The 27,756-nt window shown below is 36.4% G+C and overlaps 1 protein-coding gene across 38 annotated transcripts; it reads left to right on the top strand.

The window, feature by feature from the left end:
• Positions 1–82: 82 nt before the first annotated feature.
• On the top strand, positions 83–26,773 carry LOC141591452 (uncharacterized). 38 transcript variants are annotated; one of them, XM_074411789.1, is made up of 26 exons: positions 83–276; positions 598–704; positions 1,933–2,448; positions 2,889–2,952; positions 3,035–3,082; positions 4,384–4,541; positions 4,646–4,824; positions 5,019–5,147; positions 5,886–5,962; positions 6,579–6,636; positions 9,227–10,153; positions 10,334–10,490; positions 14,646–14,696; positions 17,151–17,226; positions 17,369–17,459; positions 17,548–17,618; positions 17,724–18,585; positions 18,685–19,138; positions 19,335–19,379; positions 21,809–21,867; positions 22,061–22,126; positions 23,008–23,078; positions 23,570–23,599; positions 23,791–23,849; positions 26,009–26,081; positions 26,169–26,773. In XM_074411789.1, exons 18-23 carry the CDS (start codon positions 19,069–19,071, stop codon positions 23,586–23,588), a joined length of 330 nt encoding a protein of 109 aa, XP_074267890.1. In that variant the 5' UTR covers positions 83–276; positions 598–704; positions 1,933–2,448; positions 2,889–2,952; positions 3,035–3,082; positions 4,384–4,541; positions 4,646–4,824; positions 5,019–5,147; positions 5,886–5,962; positions 6,579–6,636; positions 9,227–10,153; positions 10,334–10,490; positions 14,646–14,696; positions 17,151–17,226; positions 17,369–17,459; positions 17,548–17,618; positions 17,724–18,585; positions 18,685–19,068; the 3' UTR covers positions 23,589–23,599; positions 23,791–23,849; positions 26,009–26,081; positions 26,169–26,773. The 38 variants fall into 38 exon arrangements, with proteins under 38 accessions (XP_074267890.1, XP_074267889.1, XP_074267888.1 ...); XM_074411788.1 differs by having other exon boundaries at positions 23,791–23,860; XM_074411787.1 differs by having other exon boundaries at positions 23,570–23,639; positions 23,791–23,860.
• Positions 26,774–27,756: the final 983 nt, after the last annotated feature.

Raw genomic sequence — 27,756 nt, 5'->3', positions numbered from 1 at the left:
TTATATATACTCTTATATATACCCAAACTTAAGTTACTGTTTCTAGAACAGTAACTTTGGGTGTTTCTCCCCATTTTGCCCCTTCCCTATTATTCTGACTATTTTTGTTCTATTTTTCAGGCGTACAATCCATTTCCCCTTTTTCACCTCTTAATAATAAATCGCTACCATGTCTCCTCCCTCTCAGCAGGAACATCCACGCCATTTTCGTTCTATTTGTTACATATATTCAAGCCACGTTTTTGGGACATCCATTGAAGAAACCAACCTAACAAGGCAAGTTATTATTTGTTTTATTCGCATCTGATTTTGGTTTTGAAACTACGATTTTGATGAAGATTTTCATTGTTATATCAAATTGATGGGTCTAGAAGGCTGTCCTGATGTGTGTCTTCCTATTTTTCCATTTGCATGTTGGGATTCCAATTAAAATTTCCGAGTTATTTTGGGTGCCACGAAGATTGATGTTTATTCGCATCTGATTTTGGTTATTGAAACTAGAATTTTGATGAAGATTTTCATTGTGTCCATTTGAAGGTTTCTGTTGGTGCAATATTTCAGAGAAATATTTATGTGTTTTTTGTTGAATTGGTGAAGGCAAAAACAACAGAAGTAGCACCAGTGAGATCACTTTTATAGGCGATTAAGACGGAGGAGGCTTCTCTATCTCTTCGTGGTGTTCAACTTTAAGGCTTGAAGGACTGGTAAACACTACACTCTCTCTGTATTAAATTGCAATCTTGTAATTTGCTGTATTTGTAGTAATTAAATTTATGTAATTTGTTGTACTAACATTTGAGACAAGATCTTAGTTTTTGATGAGCAAGAGCTTGTAGTTATGGCTATGATTGTATAAACAAACAGTTTATTGAACAATGCTACTCCCACATGTTTGTAAGGTTTGTTCATTAATCTTGTGATGTTTTTTATAAATGAGACTGAGTGTTCATAACTATGGTGATGATAGCTTAGATTAACAGTTTGCTGAAAAGTGTTGTAAAAAGATGTGTTTTTTACGATTGAAATAATTTATCGTCGCATTTACTCTCCCGGGTTGGCCACAAATGTGAAATGAACCACGATAGCAATCGTTCATTGTATTTACTCTCCTGGGTTGGAAACAAATGTACCTAATTCTCTCTTGCTGATTGGTTTCAGCTTAGTATCATCGGGTTTTTCCTTCTTCTAAGCATATATTTTGCATGTGCATCTTGCTCAAACTTGTATATATCTGTGCTAAATTTGTTTGTTGCTTGAACTCGTCTTCTAGCAACGTGCAGTTTCATTTTGACATTAGTACTGCCAACCAAATTAATGGAAGATGATCAAATCAATCTGATGTTTTGTGATTCCATGATTAGTCCTTGTCTCAAGTGCTGATACTCGGTTACATGTAGAACTGGTCATTGTTTCCTATAGTTATTACTATTTTCATTCTTATTACACTTATCTGGGCTTGCTGCTCCATAAATCATATCTATTAGGACGGGCTGTAATGCCAAAGGAGTAAAGCATTAACCACGATACTCTTAACAATTGGTCAATTGTCCGTGCACGGATATCTTACTTGAGCAGCCTCTATTAGTTGTGAGGCAATCAAACCCTTCAAGCAACGACGATCTTTAATTTTTTTTAATGTGTTTTTGATAATGGCTGAAACTTGAGATAGGTTAATAAGAGGGAACTAAAAGGGTGAGGGAGTAAAGATAGGATTTTTATAAACCCTGTTGCCTTTTTGCTGTTATCTCGGTGATAAAAATTATTTTTGAGTTTTTACAGATTGTTTTGGCATCCATTATTCGTTATGCTGGATAACAATGCTTGAAATTTTTGTGAAACTCGGTTTAGAGTTTTATGTGTTATGTGCCTTTTTCCGCAATTTGTATTAACCAATTTACAAGTATTTTCTAAGAATTCTTAAAATGTTTCTAGGTACATTGAAAGTTCATTGATGACTGTTGCTTCCAAGTCCAGCAGCTTAAAGTCTGCTTTCTCATACTGTGTACAACAAGTAAGAAGGTATGACTACCACACTTACCTATGCCTCCTCGAACTTACCCCGAGTATGCGAAAAGCTGCATTTGCTCTTCATGCCTTCAGTGTCAAAACAGCCAGAGCAATGGATGTTGCTTCTGATCCCCGGATAAGCCTAATGCGTCTTATTTGGTGAGAAGATGCAATGGACAAAATCTATGCCAGTAAGGTGATCGAGCATCCTATAGCACAATCCCTTTCATCAGTTTTATCAGCATAAAATAAGCAACGCCTGGCTGAAAAGATGGGTTGAAGCCCGAATAATAGATGCTCAAAGGGAACCAGATGATATCCCAAAAACTGTCGAAGAGCTGGAGAAATATGCTGAGGACACTCAGGCTACTATCTTGTACATGACATTGCAATCTGGAGGGATCAATTCCAAAGTAGTCGATCATGCCGCTTCTCATATTGGTAAAGCAAGCGGGATTTCTTTGCTCTTAGGATCACTTCCAATGCGTGAAAAATTGTATTTGAGGGTGGTATTATTAGCTATTGGGGTTGTCGAGTGCTTTATCATAATTACCTTGTTACCAGTATGTTTCCAATGTCCGTATGTTTATCCAGTATAACAATAATATTACTTTTTTGCTTCAAAAGCTCCCGCTAATAGTGAGTTAAGGGAGGTCAAAATGTATGAAGTGTCACTCTTGTGTTGGTTTGACCCATAGAGGTAATTTCCGGGAGATCATAATGAAAATAGCGATTCTTTGGTTCCGTTAGAAATGGAATCTACGTTCAATTTTGAGTCTGACAGAAAGATGTCGGAAAAAAATATACAACAGCTCTTTAAATGTGTTCTTCAGCTTAAGAAATGTAAGTTAATTGCTTTTTCTTAAACATGTAACTTGCAGTCTGGAAAGAAAAGGAATAGATTGATGATCCAAATGACGTCAAACCTGAGATATGAAGTGTTTAGTGAGCTCGAAACTCCTTATTAGTCAACTATTCTGAAATTGCAGGATATGCTGTTCAAGAAATAATATGTTCATTTGTACAGGGTTGTGATACGATTCCACGTGAAAGTCCGGACCCAGAGGAAAAACAGGTAACTTGTCTTCTTGCCACCTTCTTTTCATGTGATCAGGTGTTATGCTCAATATATATAGGAGGAACTAAAAAGTTGTTTCGATTTCAACTCTGAAAAGCTTGAAAATTGGTTCAAAGGTGCTGCCTTTTTTGTATCATTTATTAACCAAAAATCTGCTATATTTTCAGCTAATTTGTCAAACCTTTTTATATGGTTAGTTATCATATTACTCCGTAGTTCCTAAATTTTAGCTACATCTCTAGGTTTTAGTTTAGTTTTCAACTATTAAGTATCTTTTCCGGTTTACTAAGGCCGGTGAGATGTAGCTGAAATCAATTTTTAGAATGAACATCATATTGGAATTAAGCAATTTTGGTTATATAAGGTCAACATCTGAGTATTAGATAAGCTAAGTCAGTTCCTTGATCCTTAGTTTCACCAAAGTATAATTTTGGTCAGTCGTGATATCAGTCGTTGCGGCTTAACCTCACTTAATTGCGGCTAAACTGGTTGCAATGATCTTCGAAACCTTCACAGGTCTCGGTATCATCTCCTGTATAAAAAACGGGAGTGTGCGCCTGATCTAAAAACAATAGTCTGTGCTTTCTGCTTATCAAAAATCAAAATATGTTTTGTCAAATTAATGGAACATGATGACTTGTATGTGTTGACAAATTTATTTTTGCTCATCAGACCATACTTCTATATATTCAAGAATTCTTTACACTGTAGACTTTACGTCGAATTTTTGAGGCATTAAAATTTGTGTCTTATGAATCAGGTTTTGTTAGGATCAATGGGTGCCCTTAGTCTGATGACAGTTCTCTCAGTAGCTATAGGGCGCATATTTCAGTTAGTACTTGCTCAATTTCAAACAAGTGACCAAGACACCTATTATGGGCGTTGTTTGTTTTGTTGGTATTGCCTATATACCATAAAAGATTAGTCAAGGAATCTTCAACTTTCTTTCAGAATACATACGACAGCTATTTTAGCCATGAAAGTCATTATTTGTTGGTATACACGACATGGTTTCAAAACCTTTTCAGTGTCAAACTTGAGCTTCTGGCTCGCTTTACACAAACTTCCTTTCATAAATAAGCTAAAACTTTTTTTGCTCTCTTAGAATTTAACTATTTATTATCAATAGATGAACTTTCTGTGATCCGATGCAGGATGCAGTTTTAATTTATATGATGAACAACTTGGATACAAACTGTCAGTCATTGTCATATTAGAGCCAGATATTTGGCCAGTAGATTCTTATGATATCGCGTTATCAGGGTAGTTAATTTTTTTTATTAATGCATGTTTTGCAGCTCTCCCCATCGGAGAATATGCTGCTGTGACCCTTTTACTATTCTTTGGTTTGAAGTCAATTAAAGATGCATGGGAGCTTCCTGATGTCAAAGCGGAAAACAAGGAGGGTCCTGAACTTGATGAATATGCTGAAGCGGAGGAGCTTGTGAAGAAGAAAGTAAGTAGCCACATCTTTCTTTGGAAGTATTATCTTAACACCATTCTGTCTTACCTTGTGCCATTTATCCAAAATACTCCAATGATCTCTTCAATCTGCGCAAGTGGGGTAAGAGTATTTATAATAGGTAGGCTGGAGTATAAAGAAATGGCTAAGATGGATGAAAAATGGAATACATAAACAAATGATTAAGACAAAGGCATTAGTAAATGGGCAGGCATCCAAGCGGCTGTCAAATCCTCTTGAAATTGTGTGGAAATCTTTCAGCCTTGTGTTCTTTGCGGTGAGCACTAAATTTCTTTGACTTTGGTGTAATTCTCTCGACTTGATTAGCTCAATGGCTGTAATTTTGGCCATCCTGCGCAATCTATATGCTTTATAACGTTTTCTGAGTCGTTCATTTTGCAACTAATTACATACGGAGTTTATCGATAATTCCAAAATACTGACCAACTAACAAGAAACCAATTGATTTAGGCAGAACGAAGAATCAAGAATCAGAAGAACATGAAAGCATGACATCAAGAGCAGAGGCACCACCATATCCAAGTGCAGCCAAGATCTCTGATTCTCCTTGTTTTACTCATTACTCCGTTTCTCTTAAATGTAAACCCTTTCTTTCTCTTTCCATTTATTTTACAATTTTTCGTATTTGTTAATTATGTCGTCATGCGAAGTAGCTCTCATTCGATGTAGTTCCCGATGCAATTTTTTATCTTGGGTCATTCGGAAACAACCTTTTTGTGTTGCTAACTTAGGTGTAAGACTGCCCCGACCCCCTTAGCTTGCAATTTATTTTTATCTTAGGTCATTCAGAAACAGCCTATTTGTGTGTTAATATAAGTGTAAGATTGTCTACATCCGACCCCCTGGCACTCATATTTTGTGGCTTATGGGTTATCTAATTAGATGATGTTAAATGTCATAAAGTAATAAAGTTAATTACTTTTGTATTGTTAATGAATTTTTTCATATGGGTAGTGTCTGGTGGTCAGTTTGACAGACTCATGAATAATAAACTTGATGACTACATTTATGGGTAGTTGCGCAAAAAGAATAGTCGATTTTATGTGAAACCGCCTTAAAATAGGTATTGGTGGATGTTGGTATAGCTATTGATTTATCTCAGGGTTACATATATGGGCTGTTGGGTTATATTGGATCATACTCGATGTTTATTATTTTTTCGTCAACAATTTGTGGAAGAAACTCCAATGTTATAAGCGTAATTTTTCTTTTTTGATCGAAGAAGGTCTTTTGGGTTGTTGGTCACATAATCAAGTTGATTTTTTTTGTTGGTTCTGTTGATGAATGATGAAAAGTGGGTGGTGGTGAATTCAATAGGTTTGGAGCAGTACAACTCAGACAAGAGCAAATGTCAGGAACACTTTGATGTATACAAGGAATGCAAGAAAAAAGAGGTAATCAATACTGCTGTTTCATCTTGATTCTTGTAGATTATAGCATCTGTTATGTTTAGCATTATGTTGAACGTGGTTCAATGAAAACTCTATGCCATGGACTTTCGTGCATTCGTGGAGTATTTCTTGAGTAATGATATCTACTTTCTCTTTGTTTAATTAATTCGTGAGAGGAGGAAAGTTGACGAGAAGGTAGATAGTATTCACTATTACTTGTGAATGAGCAGCTGGAAAGGTCAGGACGGAACTTGACAGAAATTCTAATTTGATTACCAAACACAATCTAATTTCACCCTAACGTGTGAAATATGGGTAATTTCTATGGTTTTACCACTATAGTATCACGTTCATTTTGTTTTTAGACCAATGACTGTGATGTTTTAACCCACAATCTATATTATTTAGCTCGTGCACCTTGTCTCTCCTTTTTTTTTTATTCAGGTATGTTACCCACTTCTGTTTTCCTTTCTTTGTTTTCTCCTTCTCTTCTCTTCTCTTCTATCTATCTATTATTAAAATTATTTTTTCTAGCACAGCTTTTTCTTCGAGGAGCTCAACCACTGCTTTTTTCTTCATTGCCTCTAAAGTGCTTCCATTATTTTGGTTTTTCCTGCAGTTTATGCATCTTACATCGGTGGCTGCTCCTCTTGACGCTTTCCTTTGTATTATTAGAGGTGTGTCTTTTTGTGATCTAAATTTTGCTTTTTACGTGTTCGATCTACTGCTCAATCATTTTGTTTTTGTTTTTGGGGGATGCACTCCAAGTGTTTGATGTTTTGTCTAATTCGGGTCATATTGCATGCAAGTGTTGGTTTGGTTTGATGCCTTTTTGGAGTGACTTTGCATATGTCTGGGTTAATTTTCGGTGAAATATATAACCATTTTAAAGGTATCTTAGATTTGGTCACTTGAAAATTCTGATTGTTAAAAGGTACTCCCTCTTGTTCCACTGATATGTTTACACTTTCGTTATTTTGTGAGGGGAAATAAAGGAAGTGTAAACATATCACTGAAACGGAGGGAGTAGTAAACAAAATACATAGTACTTTGGTGGTTGCTATGATCTATTGCATTCGTGAGTTTTTCTTCGCCTTAAGATACCTGGCGAATCTTTAGACACCAGTGAAGTTGATAATTGTGTTTCCAAAGGTTCTGCCTTCTTAACAATTGAAGCAAGTGCTTTATTCTGGACATCGATAAGGTTATAGAGTGAAGATGCCCTGTTGTGTTTTTCATTATCTCATTTACGCCGCTTTCAATTAGAAAGAGCGTTCATCCAGCCCTTGGACTGCCTAAATAATTCAGAAACATGAGCTGCAACCATGGCTGCAGGAACGATTTCATTTGAACTGTATTCCCGTGATAAGCCAGTGATTAATGGTCTTAGTAAAATAAAGCTTCCAAAATGGCAGACTCCATACCACCTTGAAACTCACGAGACTGGCCATTTAGTTTAATGGGCGTCGAAGCGTCCTTTAGGTCTTTGAAGCTACATGAATTGGATAACCCCCCGTCTTGCTTTCATCCTTCTTTCTTACCCTGGGTATTTTTTTTATTCATTTGTTTAATTTATTGTTGGTTTGGTTCCGTTATTATGTCAACGTAAGATGTTTATGGTCGGACAGTTTTATTATCAGGTCTGAGTCGATTCGGGTTTCGGTTATATTGGGTTTATTCTGTTTACGAACGAGTCCGGTTAGTTTTGGCGTAAATGCAACGATGAAAGGAGCCAGTGTTAATTATTGTTGATTTGCTCCATTTGTAACTTGAAAGGTGCCAATTTGAGATTTGATGAGCCCAAAATTGTGACAAACTCAACTGTAGGACTGTAGGAGTGGAAACTGAATCGGACCGATTACAGAAATGCTTTATGTGATTTAAAAAGGCAATTACCCAATTGGCAAAATTTTGGAAGTTAGGACTAAACTAGCATTTGTCTTTGTCTCTCTATCTTTATTATCTGTTGCTGATGTTTATGTTATTTTATGTCAACAATATTTTATTGATTAGGTGATATAAAGTGTATAGTATTATTTTAATCAAGCATGTCATTGTACTGATTGAAAAGGGTTTCTGAGGAGGGCATTATATGGTTTATGCAAAATCTCTTGGGATCAGTTTGTCTTTAGTGTGTAAGCTTAAGGTTTTTAATGCTTTTAAGTTTTATCAATTGTTATTGTTATAAGCTGATTTGTACTCCAGTTAAGGTACATCTTTCTGAAGGTCTGTACTTAAATTTTCATTTCATATTATTGTATGCTTTATTTCTTAACTCACAATTTGTGGGAGCCATTAGGCAGTGGTTTAATGTTGTCTTCATTTTCGTTGTTATAAGAAGTTCACATTTTTATGATTTAGTGATAGTTGATTGTGGTGTGATTTGTTTAGTGATATGGGTTGACTTGGTTCAACTTCATGATGGATGAGTTTAGTCTAAAGTTTGGTAAATCATTTTTTAGACAGTTGTTATGACAACACAATTCCTAATCACGGGTTCATATTAGCTGACCCCGAATCATTCTCGGACAACTATATGGCTTACTTGTTTGTAGAAGGGTCATTAAGTTCTTTTGGGTAGGTGTTCTTAGATAAGTCTCTATCTGTGTTTGCCTTTAATTTTGTTGAGCTAGAGCAGAATCCATTAAGGTTTTCTGATATAATATATGATGGTGAATAGAACTTTGCATTTTTCCGATTTTCTCAGAGAAAGTATTCCTATTGTCTATTTGGTTACAGTTGAATAAAAAAGGTAAACAAATGATTGTGACAGAGGTAGTGAGTTTAGTCTAAAGTTTGGTAAATCATTTTTCAGACAGTTGTTATGACAACACAATTCCTCATCACGGGTTCATATTAGCTGACCCCGAATCATTCTCGGACGACTATATAGCTTACTTGTTTGTAGAAGGGTCATTAAGTTTTTTTTGGGTAGGTGTTCTTATATAAGTCTCTATCTGTGTTTGCCCTTAATTTTGTTTAGCTAGAGCAGAATCCATTAAGGTTTTCTGATATAAATATATGATGGTGAATAGAATTTTGCATTTTTCCGATTTTCTCAGAAAAAGTATTCCTATTGTCTATTTGGTTACAGTTGAATAAAAAAGTTAAACAAATGATTGTGATGGAGGTAGTTATTTTTTTCGTGTTTTAATGAATCTAGCATCATCCTTATGTGATAGTTCCTGACAGAATGACAGATAATGATTTATGGTTTTAACTTTTATCAGACTTTACTGATCAAATGATTTTTTTACCTTTTCTTAGGTGTTGTTACTGGTCCATAACCTGATCATATCATATGACAGTTGAAGTTTACTGCTGATGTAATACTCTTGGATTCATTCTGCAATACCGGAAATTTCTGACACGAAAAAGCGAAATCCTAAATCTGATGGCCACTTATTACCCAAGCTCAAGTTCTCAAATTGATGTCTTATCTACTCCTTATACGTCGGACCAAAAGTTAGCATCGTACCTAGAATCCAATCTTCTTCATGGCAATATGATGATGTACCTGAACCTGAATTCTTCTAATGGCGACTTCTCGATCAATCCTCCTAATAATGGCGAAACTTTTGACTCTATGTCAGGAAGAAATGAAATGATGTTTATCCCACCTACTGGTGATCCAATGAGTATGTCTATTCCCAGGGAGCTGCAATTGATATCTAGAAATCACTTGGAGATTATCGATGGTGAACAGAATTTACAAGGTTTATCTCTTAGTCTTAGTACACAAATGTCGACAGTAGTTTCGGGACTTTCGACACCTTCATTTCAATACCAGTACTCAAACCCTGGCCTTTCCTCTGTGTTAAGCCCTCATATGCCAGTATCTGCTGAAAATAGTGTCAGACAAATGGCCTGCAAAGTTGACGAAACTTCTCCTAGCAAAGATATGAGAAATTATGATTGTTTTCCGTACGATTAGATTCGGGATGCCAAATAGTAATCATCCATTTACAATAAACCCGAAAGGAGAGAATTGCTATCAGTACCAATATGAGCAGGCTGGGATTGCTAGCGCGCTTTTGAAGTCCAGGTATTTCAAGGCAGCTCAATAATTGCTTGATGAAGTAGTAAATGTTGGGGATGCTATAAAAAAACGTGAATCCGGAAATGCTCAAATCTCAAATAAAGCTGATGAAGGTTCAAAAGAGTCTAGGGGTGGATCAAAGCCTCCCACAGAAGGTAGAGACATTTCTCAATTTCGGATATTTAAAATTTTAAGATTTCCTATAAAGTCCTGCATAAGCAAATGCGGTTTTAGCCGTCTTTTTGCGGAGATAATTACCCTTTATCTTAAGGAATTTAGTTTTATATTAGATGTCTTCTCAATGGCTTCATTTAGTGTTTGGTGTTTGTTTGTAGTATTTATCCGAAATTGCACAAGACGGGTTGTGCTTTATTGGGATTGGGACCAGCAAAATTGGATTTCATGGTTTGGACACTATCAGCCATCTTTCCTGTGCATTATCTAAGTGGCTGGTGAAATTGACAATGGGCTATGAAACATCAACTGACCAAGGTATCAGTTTACGTTTTCTCTATTTCGTAGTTTGAAATGTTTATAAAATAAACAACCGCGATTTTCACAGAGCTTTTTGTGATGATAATGAACCTTATTCTTGCTTAAGGATTTTGGTTTTTATTACATGCATGGGTGGGAATGTGGGATGCCTACTGCACCTGCATAGCTATTCAGTTAAGAACTGAATGTAGTGTTCATTAGGCTCGTACAATACTTCTTCACTGATGTAGCTTAAGAACTTATTGATTACCAAAGCTGTTGGTTGCAACTATCATCAGAAGAAGTGGAGGGTTCAATCTCCCTTCGTCTCTCTTCCCTTTGTCTTTCATCAATTACCGCCTCAACACGATCAGTATAGATTTCTATAATTCTGATTGCATGACGCTCATGTTCTGGGCACATGACAATCTGGCTTCCTCCATTACAAAGGTCACAAACCACAATCCAGTTTAGAACTGTCTGAAGCCTTTGACAGAGTACGATAACTTCATTGTTCAGGATGTTTAATTCCTCTCTTTTCCTGTTCACAGTTTCTGCAATAACGCATGCAGGCAAATTAGAAATGCATATCTGGTTAGTAAATAACATATTTACTATAAAATTATCTTTGAAAAAGTATGCCTTACCATCAGAAACAAAATCGGTTGTTATTGCTGGTGAGATTTGGCTTCTATCTCCAACAATAAGATGCCCTAGCCTTCCTAGTGTGGGATTCTCGTTGTTTAATAAGTTCCATATTGCATTCGGTGCCATGATAATATTCAGATGCCTAAATAGTTTAGGAGCTTCCTGCACTATTGCATCGATTTTCCGCTGGAAGCGACCCTTTTGTTATTGATCGTAACATAGTAATTTCGTATCTATTTACATAATAAATGTACCCATTTTATCTTTAATCATGATTGTACCTACCTTATATATTATCTTTAGTACCATTTTTTCTTAAAATTGTAAAATAATTTCTCAATAAGCTTATTGAGAGATAGTCTCTCAAAAAACCTACCCGTTATTAAACATAAGTATTAGATCAAAAGTTGCAGTTTAATCACTCAAAAGTAAGTTGCAATTTAAAATGCAACAATTGAAAAGGAAGTTGCAACATATATCAATTACTCCCTCCTATTCACTCATTTCTTCCCCTTCCATTTTGCACAAGAAATAAGAAATTGATTTTAGACTACACAAAACACTCTACCCTACATACAATTGATTTTAGATCACACAAAACCTTCCAAAAAAGGAAAGAGGAAAGAAAATCCAACTATCATGAAAACGGAAAGAGTGAGGAAATGAGTGAATAAGAGGGAGTTTCCAAATCAATTTTCCTAGTTTTTAGGAAACTTAGTCATTATTTTCTCACAAATCCAAATTAGGAATTATTATCTCAAATATATTCACATTTCCAAGTTCAGAACAATTAGACGTCAATTTTCTTAATCTTCAATGTCCCTGAGTTCCCTTTTACACTGTTTCCTTGCTCTCAAAGTTTGTGAAATTACAACTCTTTAGTTCCAAAAATCCATTTCACAGCGTTACTAATCTCCAAACTGTAAAAACCCGATCTCGCCATGCCGGATAGATCGTCAAATCGCCAACAGTCCATAACTTATCATTTTGTAATTTGGGTTTGCTATTTATGAGTTTGAACTTGGATTAAAGCTAATGCCTTTTTCACACTATTGTCTTATTTTTTGTTTGTTATTCTCATTTCTTATTTTTCAAAACACATTGTATTCAAATAGCCAAATCCAAGAAAAAAAGGGATGTTATTTACTTTTTCTCTCTGAGATCAGCGTACACAAGGTATACTGAATCTGCTACAACAATTTTTTTTTCTAAAGTTAAATGAATGTGTCATCAGCACATCCACTCCATCCGGTCCGGTCGGATCTAAAACCAGTTTTAATGTGATGGTTCGGGTCCAGCCTCTCATAGCATGGCCGGTCATCAGTTTTTAGAATTGCTAATGTCTAGTCTCCGGTCTAATGTGATAACCCCCGTAGACATAATGAGCTAGCTCAAAGCATCTCAAACTCTAAACATACATAAAACATTCAATGTCAAATAGCTACTCATCCATGTCAAATTTCAATACCTAGGCACTGGTATCTCCCCACTTTTGGTTAGTGAATCAAATGCACTTGCTGTTTGTTTAGTGAATCTAGTAACTTATTTGCTCGTAAATAAGTAACAAATTTTCTTACAAACTTAATTTAAAACCCGTGCACAATGCAAATAAATGTATAACATCGGTAATGTGTACCAATGCAAATCAGTAAAATCATTAACAAAATTAGTGTAATAAAAGCCTGCAGGTTGCAACCCAAAATTTTCATAGTCAAACAGTTGTCATAAAATCGCATCAATATCATTATCATGAATTTATATTAAATATCATCCTAAATTTGTTAGACAAAACTTAGAAATCATGTAGACTTGTTCTATAATAGATTCATTCCTACAAACACAAATCATAACTCCCTCAAATTCCATATTCATCACGACATCACCTATGAAAGTATGAAAACAATTATGAATGAAAAAACGCCCTAGAAAACTCAGATTGATCAAAAAGTGCAAAATCGGATAAGTACCAAAATGGATAATAACCTAGAAATCAATCGATTGTGAAAAGTAAAAAAAATATTAACCTTCCTTGCGAGACTCGAAGACCGGAGATTTGACGGAATCTGAGAGCATCAAATAAAAGCTTTGTGTACAGTTATCGCATCATCAAATTGATGTTAAACCTGCAAAAAAAATGGTGGAATAAATGAGTTAATGACAAAGTGGTGGTAATACACGATTGATATCGAACAATAGGCCATCGAATTGAAATGATACTCCGTATATAATAAGGAAGTAAGAAAAATAAGGTACAAAGACATGAAAATAGCTTGGAAAAATTAAATGACGAAATGAGTTTAGGGAGATAATCATCATAATATATAATTGAAAAAATGATAATAGGACGGTTAAGATAATTTGGAGTAGGAAATTATATTGGAGATAGAGAGAGGGAGGGAGAAAAGTGTAGAACGTCAACTATGGAAGATATTGGTAGATTATGTTAGGGTTTATTGCATAGGATTTTGCCTGGGCGGGAAAAAAGTAGAGAGGATGCCACGTGTCAAGTTTTATGTTTAGTGGTTCCTCTATTATAATTTTATATAGATTAGGGGTTTGATTAGTGATGGTAGTGAGGGAAAGTGATTAATTAGCATCAATCCCCTCCTTTTAGCATTAATCCCCTCTTTTTCCCCTTTAATCTCAGCCTTCCATCTCATCTTTTCAATGGTCCTAAAGAGGACTTATGGACTCAATGAAAAAAGGTGGACTCACTAGATCTTTTCTCCCTCTCTCTCTCTATATATATATACTATGTTACTTTGACATTTCATATGAACTCACGTACCCTTGTCCGACTAAAACTTTTACTTGATTGGCGTATCTGAAAATTTATTACAGTGAACAGAAATAGAAAATGAAATTAAATTGGCATAATTGACATCCTGCTCATTTGTCAAAAGTCGTAGTACAACAAATCTGTAGACAAAATGACTAAGTTTTACAGATGCCAGTTGACTTGCAGAAATTTGCCTCCTTTTTATACTTTATAAAATATCCTTAACGTATATAATTCGTTCTTGTGTTTTCACACCGTTTTCTAATGGTTAAACATACGATTTAGTTATCTGTTCAAGATTTGGCGCGTCAAAACCAGTTTATGAATATCATTTAATAGAGAATATAGCAGTAGTGGCGGAATTCTTAACGTATACACATTACCTGCTGTACTTATTCACATAACTTAAAATCAATGATGGGCTGATAATAATAATAAACTCTGTCAATTTCTGGTTCAATGTACTTCAGCATGAGATTTGGGCTCATATATGGTGGTTTGACCAGATATGACACATTGAGTGGAATGACTTCATGAACAGTAATCATCACCCACCCACATGACCACCCACTAATCTTTGCTTCCTCTTTCTCTCTCTCTCTCTCTCTCTCTATATATATATATATATATATATATATATATAACCATTGTTTAGGTTAGGTGCCTTGGTATTTCTAAATCTAAATTTCCTCTAAAATAAGTAAATAAGGCTAGCTAACACTTACTTCGTTTGTTGACTATTGAAGGTGAACACTGCTTCTCAACATCTACAAACAATGCCAACTGCCAGTTCAAAGGTACTTCCTTGAAAAATTATAGATCATAGATTATGTTTTAAGTATTTGCTTAATAGATATATACATGCATGTTGTTTTCTAGCCTTGATGTTGTCATGTTATCGTTTCTGTTGTCATGCAATCATCTCTCGACATATGTTTGACGTTTCGTATTTGTATTCAGAAGCTATTCTGTTACTGTTGTTCATGCATGAGCATGCAGAGAAATTGTACCTTACATCAGAGAAAATTTATCTTACTCAGGAATGTTTGCAGTACACTTCATTTTCCATTTTTTTAAGGACATTGTTATTGTTTTGTGGTGTCTCAAAAGCTTTTAAGGAGTTGCGGATTAGTTTTAAATTTAAAATGAGCATCTAAACAGATTTATGATAGGGTAGCTTAATAGATATATACATGCATGTTGTTTTCTAGCGTTGCTGTTGTCATGCTATGGTTTCTGTTGTCATGCAATCATCTCTCGACTTATGTTTGACGTTTCGGATTTTTATTGAGAACCTATTCTGTTACTGTTGTTCATGCAATCCCTTTCCAATCTCTGCTATTGCAGATGACTAAACACCTGCATTTCCCTGCCCCAAAATATAAGCTGATAGATGTTCGGACAAATAATGCAGCTGTGTTAGTTTACACATATTCAGGGCCTGAAGCATATACTTATGTAGGTGGCCCGTCTTTGAATATACATAACTCCTGTCAGAAGGCTGCACAAATTGCTGTTCGTGACTTAATGGAGAGGTTTAACGTTTGGGTTGAGGATATTTCTATTTCTAAACGTCGGGAATTTGAGCGGCGTGCTGGTCTCTATAAGTTAAAACGCCAGGAGCTACGCAATCATAGGAGGGGGGTTGTCGGGCTTCCACTACTTGAAAAGCTGGGTAGGGGTGCGCCTATTGGGAGTGTACCAGTCATTGTAGATTACAATGGTATATTACAATTGATCATAAGTAAATGCCATATCCAGTGTACTGACCTTGACATTGTTGCACATGGTCGCTCTAAATACACTGCTTGGACGACCATTAGCTCCCTCAAAGGTAGTAATGACAATAAAACATTTTTCAGTGTGCGTTGTGATCATATCGAAGATTCAAAGAATAGCCTGGCAAAGACAGTCATAGACTATCTCATACCCATTTACAACTTGGAAATTATTGATGCAAATTATAACCCGAAACTATCTGCATATGCGGCTATCTTGTGTGCGCTTGAAATGGAAAGCTACCTGGCTGCGAAAGAGCGGTTTTTAGGTATGGAGATTATGACTCCAACTCCAATTTCGCTACCTGTGAAGATATGTTCCCCACCAAAAGATTTGGGGATTAAGCTACCTACTATGATTTCTATTCCTGTCCCGCCCAAAAAAAAGCCTTACAAGACAGCATCAATGCAATTGTCTGTTGAAACTAAAACGCAAAGTGGCCACAGGAAAATTTTCAGGGTTCCTGAGGAACTGCCCACAGTGTTCAAACGGGCAAAACATAACTAAACTCCTTAGGTGTTTAGCTATATCTTAGACACATAGAATTTTGTTAAGATATACAGCCGGAGTACAGGTTGTCGTTGTGCTATTATGTATTTTCTCACTCTTTATTTTGTCCTAGGCGTAACTAATGTAACTTTTTGTAATGACCCATATTGCTGCTAGAAGCGTTTACGGGCACAGAACTCATAGAGTTTTGTTAAGATATACAGCCTGAGTACAGGTCGTTGTGTTATTATATATTTTCTCGCTTTTTATTTAGGCCTAGGCGTTACTAATGTAACTTTTTGTAATGACCCATATTGCTGCTAGAAGCATTTACGGGCACAGAACTCATTTTGATGTCTTTGTAAAGTTCTCAAATGTAATTTTCTTATCATATATTAAATGAAAATTTGGATGTACGTGTATGCTGGTTTCGTTATGTTTTATGTCTTTAAAGTACAAAATAGTTATATAGTGGCGTACTGGAGCTCAAGATATGATGAAATAAAAAAATGAAAGAAAAAAACAAAACTAGCCATTTTATCATTTTATTATTATTATGTACCTGTTATGCAATTTAAAGTTTTATCGTTCAATTGCAGTTTACACTTTCACTACTTTTGTTTGCTAATCATTTTGTTCTGAATGTTTACCCAATCAATTTACGTAGTTGCTAAATTCATGAACTAACTGTGTTGCTCATCATTATTTCTTTTCTGAGTTTATTTTGTCTTAGGCATAACTAATGTAAGTTTTTGTGATGACCCATATTGCTGCTAGAAGCCTTTATGGGCGCAAAACTCATTTTGATGTCTTTGTAAAGTCTTAATGTTGATATGCATATTATCTCTGAATTATCTGTTTATAGGCCTTCCTTTCTTATTATTCGTTGTCTTTAATTTTTTATTTATTTAGTTATCTTCTATATTTAACATACTTGTGTCGTTATCTAATTATTTTCATGTGTATTTTGTGTACTTATCCAGGTGTACACTTCCATTGTTTAACCTCGACTTCATTGTACCCAAAAGATTACAGCACCATTACAAGCTTTTTATATGGGTAAGTTTTTCAAGATTAAAATCACTTACAATATTTTGTAGCTTTGGTGTTTGGCCACTACCCAAGAAACAAATAGACAGAACATTGAGAACAATGATAACTGACAAATGTTTATGTAAATTTTTAATACGGCCAAATTTAGATACTTTTCCTTATTATTGAGAGACGGTGGGCATGGGTAGACCTAAACGAATGCGTCAAGTTCTTTCACAGTCCGAAGTCCCAATGTCTAGGTAAATTTTATTGTTCTTTTTTGTTTGCCTAATAGCTAATACTTTTTCTGCTGAGGATTCTGATGTTTCGTCGTATCCTTTTATGAAGTTGTATGGCTAGGACGGTTGCTAGACAGCCAAAAATACCTCGGACAAGACATCCTATTGCCCAAGCATGCAGTAAGTAGTTACTTTTCTTGATCTTTATCTCAATGACATTATTTCAATAACCTTCTCTCCCTTTATCAATTCACCAGAACACTATTCACTTTTAAGTTCTCTTAGGAATACCGGCTGCAACAATAGGTCAACCTCTACCTCGAGCACCTTTGCAGCTACCTCTGGTCCAGCAATGCCACAAATGCCGTGCATACAAGATTGGATTTGAGACAGAATTTTTGTTGTGGAGATGGCGCTATAGAACTTCCTCAGAAGGAATACCCCATTGAATTGGCCAGGCTGTACACTGCCAATACAGAAGATGCAATACATTTTCGAAAGTATGCTAGGGTCTACAATAACCTCTTTGCCTTTAGTTCAATTGGTGGAGACTTTGACTGCCAGACAGTAAAGGGTATTTATGTTTTCAAGTTGCATGGGCAGATTTATCACCATGTTCCAAATTTAGTCCCTTCTGATGGTAGGCCGAGGTATTTGCAGCTATATTTTTATGACGGCCAACATGAAGCCGAGAACCGGGCAAATTGTTTCTCTGAATTAAGGCAGGATGTTATTGATATCCTTATGCGTGTAACTCAAACAAATCCTTATGCATGATTCTTTCGGTCACTTAAAGATATGTGTCGATGAAAACACTGAAACAAAAACCCACGTGCAGACCCAAATGTCTATAATGCACCCTGATGAGGTGGCTGTTATTTGGTCAGAGAGTTCTTCCTCAAGTCTATCTGATGGACCTCACATATCAGTGACTGGGAAAATGAATGTCACACACAGGATCATGCACTATTATGGTTGCTTTGATCCACTGCAATATCCGCTTTTGTTCCCCTCTGGCGAGTGCGGATGGAGACAAGGCTTAAAAAAAGGAAACAAAATCCCCAAATTCAGCCTGCTAATGCCCAACCCATGCTACGTCCAGCATCCGTGGAAAGTGTCGAGGCTCTATTAGAGGCGGAAGAAAACCGTAAGTATTTTTAGTTAACTATAGCTTTTCCTTTTAAAACTTTGTTAAATTATTATATACAAAGTTTAACAACGTAATTAACAATGCGTTTGTTCACAGGCACAACAAGAATGCATACTGAAGATGAAAAGCAGATATCTTGTCGCGAATATTATTGCTACAAATTGCAAAATAGGCCTGGCAACATGATGTTAAAAGCAGGGCGCTGCTTACAACAATACATTGTAGATATGTATGTCAAAGTTGAAAACACTAGATTGGATTTCTTCAGGCATAATCTAGATACTATTCGCGCTGAACTCTACCAGGGAATATTAGATAATGTAGACGCTGGGGAGAGCTGTGCAGCTAATGTTGGCCGACGGGTGATTTTGCCTCCAACATACATAGGTGGACCTCGTGACCTAAAGAAAAGATACCTCAATGCAATGTCCCTTGTGCAGGAGTACCGTAAACCAGACCTCTTTGTAACAATGACATGCAATGCAAATTGGCCAGAAATTAGGCGGCAACTTAGCCCGGGGAGGAACCCCAAAATCGGCCAGATATAGTGGTTAGAGTTTTTCATGCTAAGTTGTTAGCTCTGAAAAAACAAATAATGGAGAAGCATGTATTTGGTTTTTTTACGTTTAAATTGATTGTATGCAATGATTTAGGGCTCAGAAATAGAGTAATTAATCTTTATTATTAATTAAGGGTCTTTTTACACGACTGATCTGATCATAATTCCTTTGCTTGCTGTGCCCTAGGTATGCCAGGTTTATGTGTGGAACTGTCACTGGCTCATCATCCAGGTGTGTCCCTCGTTTTTGCCTTCCACTTACCCTTCCATATTAGACAAAGGTGATGATTTCCCTTCCACTTTCCCCTTTTTATTTTTTCTAACTTTAGTTTGTCCTACCCTTCATACTGTTGAATTTTAAAATTAGTTCGATTTTATTTTTTGCCAGTAATCTTTCTAGATTTATTCCCCTCACTCCCTGTTGAATTTTAGAGGTTTATTGTATTTCCCTCACTCTGTTCCCTTCATTCCCTGTTGAATTCTAGAGTTTCAAGTCTCTTGGTTATGTTACTTTCTATTCTTTCAGTTGTTACTCTTAGTTTTGCATTTTAGAGGTTTATTGTATTTCCCTCACTCTGTTCCCTTCATTCCCAGTAATTTTGAATTCTAGAAAATCGCTTAAATGCTCATTTGGGTTTTCCATAGAACCTCTCCCAAGCTGTGAAGTTTTGCATCATTTGGACAAGTAAATGTTTCAATTCAAAATTGTTGACTTGAATTCTTAGTGTAGAAATACTAGGTTGACCATCCCTCTTGGAGTGAGGACTGAGGTCTCTAATACTTATAAGGCAAAATGTTCATTTACCACCCGATCCCCTCGTCATCCTCAATTCACTCAACCCACCTCACTCACCACACTCTCGCCACCCACCTCTTCATCTCCGGCCACTCGGACCACTACCGACACCACCCGGCACGCCGGCACCTCAAACAACATTTAGCTGCGTTTTTGGTTGATATTTAATTATTTAAGTCGCTGATGCTAAGATTGATTCCGAGAATTTAGCCGCGTTTTGCAATTTGGGTGAGTTTTTATTTTGATTTGGGGATTTAGGGTTATTTGATTAAACTGATTGCAATTGATTATAACATCCATTAACGTTACTGCTCGAAGAAAACATCGATTCAAGTTTCGAAGACGAATCGTCGCATTGAAGATCATCTTCGATTTAATATCCACTGGAATAACACGAGTCATCCTCCGTCAATTTATGCTCGATTGTCGCCGTGGTGTTCACCGGCGAATGTTGCGCCATTGGAAACGAAACAGCGCCGTTGTTGTGTAAAACGGCGGATTCGAGCATCATATTACGTGAGACATCGTCGCTGTTGTTTGAAGTAGAGGTAATGCGGCAGTCTATTATTTGTGGTTTGATGAATGAACGTAAATGGATTTTGGTAATATTAAGCTAATTTGATTAAATTTGGTTAGCTTTCAAGTTTTTTGGTTGAGAATCTTGAGATAATGTAAGTTTCTTGGTCATGCCTCATGATATACTTCATACTTGACGTAATGACGGAGCTGCAAAGGTCATGTGGCATTTTAAGATGATGAGAATGTGGATTTGGCTGCTGACGCAGTGACGTGTGTTGAGTTGAACTAAAGTTTATTGATTTACTATTTCACGTAGATATATTAGGATTTAGGGTACTGACATTGTGATGAAACTGCTAGAATTTTTCAGTTTGATATGGACATTATGGAAATTAATTGACAGGCTTAAAAAGATTGTGGTGTTGATGAGTAGTAGAACTTTGTTGGTTGATTATGAAATTGACAATTTTCTTGATATTTGGTGCGTTTGGATGACGAATTAAACTTAATTGGGTGGTAGTACATTTTGCATATGCCGGTTGCAATGAGTCGTAAGCTGCTTTGTTCGTGTGTGAAACTTTGAACTTTGATGAACAATGATTTATTATTATTACTCAGAATTAAAGACGTCATTTGGATTCTCTATTTCCCTCGCCTACCCATATGTCTTAACACTCTAAAGTCTAAACACCTCCATTTAAGCCAAATCATGCATATTTTTTTATAAAGATAGCCATGCATGAGCAACATAGGGTAGAAGTAATTTTGATTCAAATTGACATGAAGTGTGCTATGGGTTTTGTAGTTCTGCAGACTGTTGTTGTGCCCTTTGTTGATGAACATTGAACATGCCCATGCCATCAGCATCATATATTTTTGGGTGAAATAAAGCTTTATGATAGGGCTGATAGTATAACTGTAACCTATAAGATTCGGATTTTCGATTACATAGATCTAATGTCATGCTAGTATAGCTAATTAGCTATGGATGTAACATGTAACTATGGTTTTTGATGTGATCGATGTCTTTGACAGCGGTTCACTTCAAAGAAACAGTCTCATTAGTTCTTGCATCTCGTAGCTTAATTACATAAAACAAATGATTCTCTATTCACTATTATTTGCCTTTTGGAAAAACTAAGATCTAGCGTATTGTCTCATTATATTCAATGAAATCTTTAATTTCATGCAGTCGGAAAAAAAGGACTAGCTCAAATCTACAGGAAAATATCTATTGGCGTTCCAACAATTTTTTGTTGTTGTCTGTGTATGATTTTTATGCTCGCCCCTCAAAATTACTTATTTAATTGTGATTTTATCATACAATATATGTTGCTGGCAGGCAGGGCATTGTGGTATCTTTGGAGCAGGCGATCCACAGCAGGTCATGAGCACGAGGATGCAGGTACTTTTTCGTTACTTCATGTTGGGTCGTAATTTTATCTGGTACAGTATACAATCTAAAGGGTGCGATTTCCCTTCTGATTGTAGTCTGAACATTAGATGTTTCCTCTGGTGCTGTATATTTCACTTTATATTTCACGTTTCAAAAACCACTTGTGTGCATTAGTGATGAGCCTTTGTTTTTTATCTAACAGCAGCAACAATTGAACAGGCCTTCAATGCTCATGCTCTCTATTGTGTTCCGTGGCATGACACTCTTGGTATATGACTTTATCTGTTAGAAATGTCACACTACTGAGAAATATAAGAATCAAAATTTTAAGTGCTTGATTAAGACCAACAGTATCCTCATATCTTGTATTGAAATATTGACTATGATTCTACGTTGTTGCATTGTGTATTATGCTCTCAACCTATGTTTAACAATAGCTAATGGGAAGGAACTGGAAAACCGAGTGAGATGGAAGGTAATAAGTGTTGTCATAGAGCCATAGAGGTATGGGTAATAAGTGAGGAGATATGTGACTTGTGAAATGAGTGTTTGAGAGGAAAAGAAGGGAAATGAGTGAATGGTAGTAGAGGGTGAGGGGATGCAAGGTGGTACAGGTGATTTCTTATTTTCATTTGTTAATGGGAAGGAACTGGGAAACCGAGTGAGATGGAAGGTAATAAGTGTAGTCATAGAGCCGTAGAGGTATGGGTAATAAGTGAGGAGATATGTGACTTGTGAAATGAGTGTTTGAGAGGAAAAGAAGGGAAATGAGTGGATGGTAGTAGAGGGTGAGGGGATGCAAGGTGGTACAGGTGATTTCTTATTTTCATTTGTTAAATTTAAAGAGGTGTTAAATCTAAAGAGGTGCTATCCTTTGTTAGTTTAGAGTGCGGTTTTGAAACTTGATTTAAACATTGGGTTTATGTAGGTGGGGTGGTTTGGAAAGGAGTATGGCGAATATGTAAAAGTTTAAAGTGGTAAGTGACTATGGAGGGTTGGTGATTGTGTGTCTGTTTCATTCCCCCTTCCAATTTCAGATTACACGATCATTTATGTACTCTTTCTCCACATTTTTCTCGGGTATTACTTTTATCTTTTCAGTATTTCATTTTATTTTCATTTTTTTTGTTGGTAACGATGACGATGGAGATGGAGGGAGGCAATGGTGTAGGCGACGCAACTGACTATGGAAACGTTGAAGATGTTACACGGCTGAGAAGGTGGTGCGAAATGCAGGGGATAATGTTGCTGGTGATAATGTTCCCTCTTGCTTTCTTGTCATCTTATTTGATATTTTGTACACCCTTTGCGGTTCTGACCTACACCAAAGTAAAGCTGAGGGCATAGACAGTAGCAGACCTCGTCAAATGGCACAGGCCCAATGGCCCAGCCTGACCCGATTATTTTCAGGGCTTGGGCTTCAAGTTGGCCCAAAAGGCCACAGCCATGGCCCATTTTTAGCCCGACACATTTCGGGCCGAGTACGGGTCTCCCTTATGGCCCAATTTTTGGCCCAGCCCGGCCCATAAATCTGGAAAAGGAGAAAAAGATAGCTAACAGTCGTATCTTATTTTATTGGAAAATATAGACCAAAGAGAGAAAGTCATTTACAACTCTTAATTTCCCAGAGTTGGACTACAGGAGATTTTACTCCTCGCATTCCCCTTGGAAGGTTGGAACACAATAACAAATGCACTTTGAAAACTTGCAGACTTGCCTCCTCGTCTTAAATCTTATGCGTGTACATCCCGCATCACCTACTTCTATTTAATTGTTTTTGAGTTAAGATCCTTTAATCTCCCATTCAGCTAATTATAAGCGTCTAAATTAGCTATTACACATTTTGTTATTTTCTTGTATTATTCCCTGTTTTAAACATAAACAGTGAGGTTTTCAATATTAAGCTGAATTTAACTCATGGCCCATGATCAGGTCTAGACAGTAGCATTGTTGGTCCTCTTCACCTTGCCAACAAGTTAGAGCGACATGAGGTCAGGGTCAGGTTTGTTAATTTGTTTCTGTTAATTATGACCTTCAGAAGTTTAGGACATGTTAGATTGCTACCCATAGCATGCCCCACTAAATATAGATGTTCCCTTCTAAAGGCTTCGTGTTATCCTTTATATCTCTCTTTTGTATATGTTCTTGCAAATCGTACTCCAATGTGCTTAAAGGGTGAAGGAGTTGGATCTTTGTGTGGAGCTAGACAAGAGGCATCGTTTGAGGCCTTGATTTGCCTTGGTATGATTTTATAAAGGCTGTTTCTTATTCAATGGAATTGAAGCAAAAACTTGGCAATGATTGTGATGAGCATACGCCTTTGAAAAGCTATGTTGCTCGGACCCGGTTAGAAGTATCCGACACGGGTGTGTGTCCAAGTGTCGGATTCGTCTATATTATGGAAAAAAAAAACATGCTTTTGGTCTAAAATGAAGTGTCCGAGTGTCTTACCCATGTCTTAGTGTCGAGTGTTCTACACAAGTACGCGAGGTAATCTTGAAGAGTCCGAGCAACACAGTTGAAAATATTGATCGTGTTATGCCTCTTGTTGATTGTTAGGCTCTGAGTCTATGTTAGTCATTCTCGAGTCATTTGGAAACAATGTGTTTTGTTCGTTTAGGAAATTGATTTTGTGCCACGGGCTTGCTACCACCGTACTCACATGAATTATCGCACTGATTTACTGTTAGGTAGAAGTAGCAATAATGACATGTGAGAAAGACCTTCGTCAGGATTGCTACTGATAGTGTGACACAGCAGTTTCCTGACACTCTTGGGGTGCGTTTGGATAGGGGGATTTGGAGGGAAAGGAAGGGGAGAGATTTGAATGGATGAGAAATCCTTTGTTTGGTTAGCAAGATGGAGGTGGAGGGATTTGGAGGGGAGGCAAATTAGATCGCTCCAATTCCCTCCTCCAAGTCAAATTATTTCCACTCCAACAAAGGCAAGAGTTGGAAGGAAAATGACCACCACCATTCTCCCTCCCCTTCCCTTCCCTCCCTTTCTCTTCGCTCCTTCCCCCTCCCTTCCCTTTCCCTTCTATTTTGGTATCCAAACAAGGCCTTAAGGGAGCAAAGGGTGGAGATCTAAAATTGGAATTTCATATCAGTTAGATTATTCTTCTGGTTATGTTTTTTATCATGAAATTTCAGAATTTGCGTCTCAAGAGTCGTCTTTGGAAACGGGGATGTGATTAGCCAATAATATAAATGGCCATATAGTCCATATTTTAGTTGTCTCTTCAAGTATCATAATTGGTTTTAGCTTTACTTTATCAAGGTACTGGAAATTATGGTGATAAAGCGTTAGCCTGATTCTGTCTTTTGCATATAAATTGTTTTGAGAATCACAACCTGGTAATTAACCATTTTTTGTCTCCCTCTTGACAAACTTCTTACATAACTGTGAAACAGACATCTTTCTTAACTCATGTAGGTGTGTTTGAGATTAATGCAATAAATTGACACTATTCAAGTATTCATCTATAAAGCTATAACATTTTGTTTTTAGAAACAATTCAGCTAGAAAGATAAGTAGGTTAAATAGTTGAGTAGGTTTCTATCTCTGAAACACTCTCTCTGAAACACTCTGTAGCTGTTTAAACCGCATCGTAGTCTAGCTTACGGCTTGCTGTGAACAGAGTTAAACTTATTACAGATTGAACTTTATTTATCTTTTTAACATGTAAGAATCACATTGGTCGCATTTGTTGTGCATTTGTTGGAAACAAATTCATTGAGTTTTGAGATTGAAGGCAAGATGGTCCACTTAAGAGTTTCATGGGGTGATGAATAGGTTTAAACAAGCATATGCTTTAGTATGTCATCCCCACTCAAACCTTCAAATTCTCTGTTCTTTTTCTCTATTTACAACGCGACTACGCGACCTCTGATTGCTTTTGGGGAGGGGTAGTCAGTGACTATGGGAGAAATGAAAGGGCAAAGTTGGGGTAGTGAGGTGTGAGGAGAGCAACACGTGAAGGTCACGTGGAACACTATATCGGTTCCAATTAGAGGGGTTTTCTTAAATGAAGTTCCTATCCAACGATGCAAGAGTTGTCGTTCTTTAACTAAACAAAACTGAACTTTCTACTCTTCTTGCAGAGGAAAATAGAGTAGCATGATGTTAAATTTTTTTTTTTACGGCACAGGCACACAATTGTCATCATGTGTGATTTGGAAACAATCTCTACTTTTTCATCGTAGACAGAGACCATTAAGGAGGTATAAGGGACATGTTGCATTCACATTTCTGCAGTTATATATACTATTTATGCCAATTTTTTTTCTTATGATATCGTGCCCTTGCAGGACAATTTCTGAGTAACTCTGGCCTGATCTTAAAAAGTCTATTTTGTGAGCCTACGAGGGCACCGTCAAGCTATTATGGAAAAACATTCACTTGGGAAGAGGTGCTCAACTATTGTTAATGCTATTAGGTAATGTAGGAGACTCACGAGCAGTCCTGTCTATTAATGATCAGGTAGTACAAATGTCTACTGACTGTGAGCCTACTCCATAACACGGTGCCACTAAAATAGAGTAAATGTTGACATGATTGTGCACTGTCCAACATTACAGAATGAGAAAAAAGATGCAACCGTTGAAAGTTATCATTGGAGAGTGTTGAAAGGATGTGCTCTCGGGTTAACAATGGACGAACCATGTTTTCTTTGATCGAGGAGAGTGTCGAAAGGCACAACGGTGTTGATATGTTTGCTTTGATGGCAATAATAGTGACCAAATTTATTGTTACTAACGGCATTGATGGGTGTTTTCTGTTTTTAGCGTCCTTTGTAACAACATTTAAAAGGTTGGTCGATGGCAGAAAGGTTCCACAGTATTTTGAGCTCGAGGATAAACAAGCACCAAATGATTTTAAATTGTATACAAGGTGGTTTGTTAATGTTAGAAAATTAGTTGCTCAATCAGTAATGGTTTTCATTAGCAATGAGTAAATAAAATCGAACCGATTTTACGAACTAGTATGTCGAAAAATTTGGTTTTGATTTCAGATTTTCGGTCTCAAATTTCTAAGATACTTGGTTCTTGAAGAGAGCCAAACAAGCTGATTTTTTTAAAAAAAAAGTTAAATGGGTTAATCAAGTTTGTTCACCCATATTTCATTGAACTCACTCTATTAAATGTCCATGCATCTTGTTCAAGTTACGTGAATTGTTCCATCTATCTTGGGATCACGCAGATCATTGTATTTCATTTAACGGTTAAAGTTGATAATTTGTGGCAAATATGAATGAGAATGTTGGAACCTGAGACTATTTGTGAATTTTGTTGTGGGGAATCTATTATATATTTGAAAGGAAATTCGAGTGAAACATGAGATGGTAACTAAGCAAGCACGGTAATAGGTACTACCCTAAAAAATCAATCTAGTTTTCTTACTTTATCAAAAAAAAAAAAAATATGACAGTGCACTCGAATCACTAAGTATGATTTCAAGCTAGGAAGGTAATTAAGCAAATAAAGCCTCTAATAATGGAAATTATAAATCCACAATCAATTGCAGAACCACTCGAATCATCAATTACACACAGCATGTGCAGTTATTAAGCCAACTCTTTACCTCATGCACGAATTTACCATGTAAAAAAGTACTAAATAATTTGAGATTTAACCCAAAAAAAAAGGCTTAATTTGAGTTACAACCTTACAAGGAGTACAATACACAAGCATGACAATTTTACTTCCAGAAAGTAAAAGTGATAAAAGGAAATAAATAATTTAGATAAAAATGCAATTATCTTAATTGAGGGATCGTGTCACACTTAACAAACGGAAGGGTTACAACAAAAATAGTACACGTTTGTCTAAAAAAAAAAAAAAACAGAAGGGTTTTAGTTCTCTTTGGCTAGACTTAAAAGGTGAGAATTGGGGTTGC

This window comes from Silene latifolia, chromosome 7 (assembly GCF_048544455.1).
Source record: "Silene latifolia isolate original U9 population chromosome 7, ASM4854445v1, whole genome shotgun sequence".
In the NCBI taxonomy this organism is placed as follows: domain Eukaryota; kingdom Viridiplantae; phylum Streptophyta; class Magnoliopsida; order Caryophyllales; family Caryophyllaceae; genus Silene; species Silene latifolia.
This window is presented reverse-complemented; position numbering and strand designations above follow the sequence as displayed.